Here is a 6,549-nt window from a genome sequence, read left to right on the forward strand (position 1 = left end):
GTGACCATAAGCAAAAAAGGCTCATATGTTGCAACTTTGACTGGGCGTATCGAAATTTTTTTGGAGGTGGAGAATCTGAAGCTCTCCACTCATTGGACTGTGATTTCAATTCCGATTCAAAGTGTCTATCCATGTTTAACATGATGTGACATTTGTAACAATCTCCAACAGAAAATATATTAACGCTTCAGAAAATGTCAAAAAAGCCTCCTAGGTATTATATTATCCCCTCTCTAGTTATCAAGATACATCAGTTCAATGAATTAGCTTGAAAGTACGTGACAACTCTTTTATTACTATGTTTGGACAACTGCAGTTGTATTACATACAAAATGCGTAAGTAATAAATAAGATAAATTTAAAAAAATAAATTATGCAATAATATAACTATATTTAATATGAGACTAAATATTAGTCACATGAGTACTGATCACATTACATAGAGAGTATATCTGTTACAGGCGGATTACACAGATAACGTGAGGACACCATTTGTAATGATCTTTTAGAGTGAATAAAAAAATATCTTCTTCAGTGTAGCTGTAACTCACACAGAGCACCCAGAACTCTCAGGATAATCACACACCCTCAGCTCAGCGTTGTACTGCAGGCCCGCTGGACACGGGATCAACCAGGCCACGCCGTTCTCGTCGCACTTGTAGAAGCTGTTACAGTCACTGGGGTTAGGCAATTGGGTGACGTCATCTGGATTCCAAGCCGGACATGTGGGGGCATCTTCAGCTGGTTGCTGAGGGCTTGCGTCGTCACCGTTACCAGAGTCAGCGTTACCATTGTTCTGATTGTCATCAGAGGATTCATCACCAGATGGGTTACTTGGAGACGCTGACGATGAGCAACCAGCACTCTCTGGATAATCGCACACTCTCAGCTTTGCACTGTACTCGAGTCCAGCTGGGCATGGTATGAGCCAAGCAACACCATTCTCATCGCATTTGTAGAAGCTACTGCAGTCATTGGGATTGGGCAGCTGGGTGACATCGTTTGGATTCCATGCTGGACAAGTAGGAGCATCTCCAGCTGGTGGATTCGGGCTTACCTCATTACCTCCATCAGAATTTGCGTCATCTTGACCCCCCTCAGAAGGTGTATCATCAGACGGTTTGCTTGGGGAAGACGTTGAGCAACCAGCATTTTCTGGGTAATCACACACTCTCAGCTCTCCATTGTATTCGAGACCGGCTGGGCATGAAATGACCCAAGCAACACCATTCTCATCACACTTGTAGAAGCTGCTGCAGTCATTCGGATTGGGCAGCTGGGTGACGTCATTAGGATTCCACGGTGGACATGTGGGGGCGTCGCCAGATGGTGGAGCTGGTGAAGCGCCTCCATTATCATCTGATCCCCCACCATTTTCACTGTCGTCGATAGCTGGTGGAGACACTGATGAGGAGCAACCAGCTCTCTCTGGGAAGTCACACACCCTCAAATTTGGATTGAACTCGAGGTTTGCTGGGCAAGGGATGACAGTTGCGACGCCAGACGGCTCGCACTGCAGGAAGCTTCTGCAGCTGTTCGGATTCGGAAATGGACCGGACGCTCCCTGGCATGTTGCACTGACCTGGAAGAAATTGAATGTTGCTCAGCACATCTTGTGTATCATGTCTTTGATGCGATTTACTTATAGTGATTGAAAATCCTATAGTGGCCCTTATTGTTTCACTGGATGAGGACGTGCACGTTCTATTATTTCAACGTTTACGTAGCATAGTATGATGATTTTATAGCGGCGTGTGTATATTCTGAATTTCCTCCATGTTATAGTATAACATTATGAAAACTTCTGTTTCGTAACTGAATCAATAAGTAGCTGACTAAGGAAGTGCTTTGTAGCTGATGCCTAAATTCTGTAATCGTGACTAAGTTCATACTCCATCATTAGATAGTGGGACTCCGACTGTATTAGGCATAACAACCACGACGAAATAAAATTTCGGAATAAAATGTTAATTATTCCGAAGATGCTGATTATACGAAAGATGCCACTGGTCTCTATTCTTCATTGAGAAATTTTGAAGTTTATCGCCTGGTTTCCGAGGCAGTTGTGTAGCGTATTCGTCTCTCAAAAATATGCATTTCGACTGCTTTCTGTTCAGAGTCGTTATAATGCTGATACAAGAAATGTGTGACTGTAAACATTAATGAATATTTGTTCTTGTTCCATAAACCAATGAAATTCATTCTAATGCTGCAAGTCTTTAGGTAAAGTTCGATAATGACAGTCTAGTCGTATGTTACTGATCTCTTTACTTGGACTGCAACGGAAATCCTTGACAATTACCAATTAGGATGGCTGACAATTAATTCATACTACAGAAAGATTTTATTAGGCAGACCCAATCTGTTAGTCACGGTACGTATCGTTCTTCCCCCTCATTTCAGACCGAAAATTACTTTGCTTGCTGTTGTCATTAATAACTTGTGCGTGAGTAAGATTATTGCAATGTTAACTTTCGAAATTGTTAATGGTAAAGAATATCAGAACCGGACGCACCTTCGATTTTACCGTATTCTCGTATCAAACCTCGAATACCAAGGGATCTGCGTGATCTGACGAGCAGTAATAGAGAAACGTGTCAGTTAGGTAAAGAAACTTGTAAACTGTCGAAGTCTGCAATAAGACGAACATCTTTCCCAGGAATAAGGATAGAGTGTAGGACCTGTACAAACGAATTCCTGTGACTAGTTTTTATCATTACTTAGTTAGTGACTCAATGAACTTATAATTTGCAAGATCTGCGTTGTATTTCAGAAATGTATACTCTGAGTATAAACAAAAATTATACTATATGGTACGGTAGTGGCAATGCAAAATGTAAGCAAATTTCATAGTAGCTGGTTAATAAATGAATGTTTTTGTGTATGCTACATACGTATGTGAAGGAGTGTAATAGCACTCTACTGAACTTGAAGTGCTAGTTAATGGAAGGGGCAATGAAATTCTTAAGAAGTGGGTCAACTGACCAAGCGGATTATGTTCAGTAATTAGTGTCCTCTAAAACACTACGGCGCCCAATGCTTCACGCTAGATAAAACAAAGCAACCTGAAATTTAGGTTGATTGGTTGACCAAACATCGGAGTCATCGGTCCCATCAGGTTAGGGAAGGATGGGGAAGGAAGTTGGTCGTGCCCTTTCTAAGGAACCATCCCGCCATTTGCCTGGAGCGATTTAGGGAAATCACGGAAAACTTAAGTCACGATGGCCGGACGTGGGTTTGAACCGTTGTCCTGCAGAATGCGAGTCCAGTCTGCTAACCACTGCGCCACATTCCTGGGTGAAATTTACGGAAACAACTTGTTGTCACAAACCAGCAGGATTCTACTTTAGCTAAGAGGTTTCAACATATGGCTAAGAGGTAAGGCATGAAAGAGAAAGACGAATTTCACTTGCTATAAATGTGTTTAGTATTCCTTTCATCCTTAGCCCTGACCTCTTCCCACTCGGCTAAACTCGCTAACTGGAGTGATGCGAGCGAAATCAGAATTTTCATTTATATGTTATGTTTCATTTTCAGGTGTAATTATTTTTTATAGAGTAATCATACAGAGTATATCCCTAATGTACAGTTTGCTTTTGTAGTCGTGTTCTAATGTACAGTTTGGTTTTGTAGTCGTGCTCTAAAATCGATAGTATGAAATTAAATTCGTATACGAATGATAATGTGATCATAATTTTCACTCATTCCGATGACTTACTACAGTTAAAACGAATTAGTGGTGGCCAATAAATTGAATAGTAAAAAGTATTAAAATATGTCTAATAATCCATTTAACTGAAATTTCTGTGTTAACAGATTGTCATGTATGTTACGATACATAGTGTGAGAGGAAGGGTTCGAAATAAACGCAATTAATATGCTCTTTGAACATTTGGGAAAAGTAATTCCAGCACATATGCAATTATTAAGAAAAAAACATTTTGTGAAGATATCTTATTACAGCAGTTTTTCCTATTAGCATAAGACCTCATTAATGAATTGATTACATCTGGTGAACACTTACAACGGTCAGTCTGCGGAGGGATGCTGCACTGGCGCCTCCAACCAAAACCACCACAACGGCAGTCGCAAAAAGTGGCAGTCCTGAAAGTATAATGGAATATAATGTTTATCCTATAAAACATACGTGTACAATATGTATGAAAGCCAAAATGAACTTAGGTTACAAAATGTTTTGACCAAGTGTCTTTTCTCGGTGGCCAGCTAAATCTACTTTTCGTCCATACGAAACCATTTAACGAATTTTTGTCGGCATGAAGCCATTAAACAGCAATGTTCATCCATTTCTTCTTCCGTGTGCAACAGAACGTATTTATATTTACAATTTATTATACATAAAATAGTTTGGATTTGAAAAATGAGGACGCACAAACTACTTGTGGTCAGAAAATTAGCACGTGTTAAATAACTATGATATGATTTTGCAGCTACTAAGACGCAGTTGTTTGTATCCTTTTTCCGACAGCAACTACAACCAGTTGGAAATTACCCATATGGCACTAGATAGCGATTACGGTAAAGCAGTAATCAACAAGGTGGGTTAACATTTTCCTCCACATTTTTCCTGCTGCTGGAATCGATATTTGCAACATAGAACTAAAATAATTTAATTTGAGATACTGTTAGTATAATGAATGATTATATTGGTGTTAATGTGGCGTTTCTTCGGTAGCCTGAAACTCGTATAATGGAGTACAACAGGAAGCGACAAATTAGCCTGAGCTGCTACGTAGCACTAAAAGCCTGCGCATTTTCAGAGAACGTCCGTACATAAAATTACATAAGTGTGACGACGAGAGGAACAATTCTTAATACAAGCTAATAAAAATATGAACAGACAAAAACCTTATTAGTCCTATCTGTATTTACACAGACTGCCGATTTTCTCCAATAAAGTACCACCTATTTTGGATGGCAAACAGTAACCAGAGTGAAATTCTCAAGACTTGGGGACTGTGTGTAACTTCCGAAAAGTTGTACGAACATTTCAGAAAAGTAGTAACAATTTCATAATTATATTCAAAATTTCTGGTAATTTAGGGGCTTGGTTTTTCTAAAACCTCAGTTACATTATATTATTAAAGGAAAGCGAAGCTCTGTTACAGGCGCAGGCAGTGGCTCTTACCTCTCATGTTGTAAGTGTGTCTGCTCAGAGTGCCGTAAACTTAGCGTCCTACCGCTTAAATAGCTCACCACAGGTCCCATGTAAAGACGTCAACCACACAAGTACGTATTAACGTACGTCACCATCACTGATAAGATCTAAATCGCTCACTATTGCGTATATCCCGTGTTTTCGTTTCATTTGTTTTCTATCTGACAATCGAAATTTACGACGAGGGAACAAGTATAATTCTCAGATGGCATTTGATAAGCACTTGAATGTTCGAAGTGTGTTTAAAAATAGTTGAAACGCAAGAAACGGCTCATCAACTGGTTACAAGTAGATATCAAATCCTCCATTAATACGGGGCTCGAATGAAAAAAAAAGTTGTAATTGTCGCCTTTATTTAACAACAATGCTAGTAAAGATCTTGTGAACTCCTGTACGGTCCCAGTATTTTTCCATTTAACATTGTCATCTTTCCACAAAAAGCATGAGAGATTTTAAGTGACAACGTTTTACAGGCAATTAAGATATGTTGTAGCAATAACACGTCTCCGTTACAAAATAAAAGAAGACAAGAAACAAGGAACAGGTTTAAAACATTTATTGCTTCCAAACTTCAAAAGATAGAAACACATTTCCAACGTTCCAGGAAAGAAATAAGTCCAAATGTTTGTTTTTTTAACACCGTGTGTTACACGACAAATATCAAAACACGTACGAAGCAGCTGGTCTCTCGTAATCGAATTCACAGCTTCAACAATGCGACGTCGCAGACATTCTAGAGTGTCAGGCATAGGGTAGATAAAACACCCTGTCTTTTACGTAACTCCACAAATAAAATCCGTAACTTTAATTCTGTGAATTCTCTAACAAAAACCAGTTGCTTCATGTGTGGCAGGAAATGAGCCACCGTTTTGATGTTCGTCATGTAACACAAGGTGCTCACACTGAATGCATAAAAATTTTAACTTTTCTCTTTCCAGGAAAGTTGGATCTGTATTTCTGATCCTTGTAGTCCGCAAACAATAAGCGTTTGAAATCTGTTTCTTGATTTGAATAGCCCTCTGCTTTGATAATTGTACGGAACTTTGTAACTGTTGGTAGACATCAAATTATTTCGTAAAACTGAAAATAAAAACAGCTTTTATAGGTAATGAGCAACAACCTTTGAGACTTTCTGAAGATCTTTCTTCTGACACACATCAGTTCTTCCTAGATTGCCGTAGTTTTTAGTGGTCGTACTGTGGAGTCTAATAAATAAGTTATAGTGAACGCTCATAATAAAAATGTAGCTCTTTACAAACATGCATATTTCAAACTTGTGTCACTTACCATAAAAGGAGCCACTGAGAAGTTAGTTACGCATAATTATTCCCGCACAGGTGCAATGCTTGCCTGTACATGAGAAATTGTGACCT

General features: G+C 39.1%; 1 protein-coding gene across 1 annotated transcript; it reads right to left on the reverse strand.

The window, feature by feature from the left end:
- Nucleotides 1-288: 288 nt before the first annotated feature.
- LOC126262849 (probable chitinase 10) lies at nucleotides 289-5,172 on the reverse strand. Its single transcript, XM_049959717.1, has 3 exons — nucleotides 5,147-5,172; nucleotides 4,025-4,104; nucleotides 289-1,582 (listed from the first exon to the last, which is right to left on the reverse strand). The coding sequence occupies exons 1-3, from the start codon at nucleotides 5,151-5,153 to the stop codon at nucleotides 548-550; spliced, it is 1,122 nt and encodes a 373-aa protein (XP_049815674.1). The 5' UTR covers nucleotides 5,154-5,172; the 3' UTR covers nucleotides 289-547.
- Between the last annotated feature and the right edge of the window lie 1,377 nt (nucleotides 5,173-6,549).

The sequence above is a fragment of the Schistocerca nitens genome, chromosome 6 (assembly GCF_023898315.1).
Source record: "Schistocerca nitens isolate TAMUIC-IGC-003100 chromosome 6, iqSchNite1.1, whole genome shotgun sequence".
Lineage (NCBI taxonomy): Eukaryota > Metazoa > Arthropoda > Insecta > Orthoptera > Acrididae > Schistocerca > Schistocerca nitens.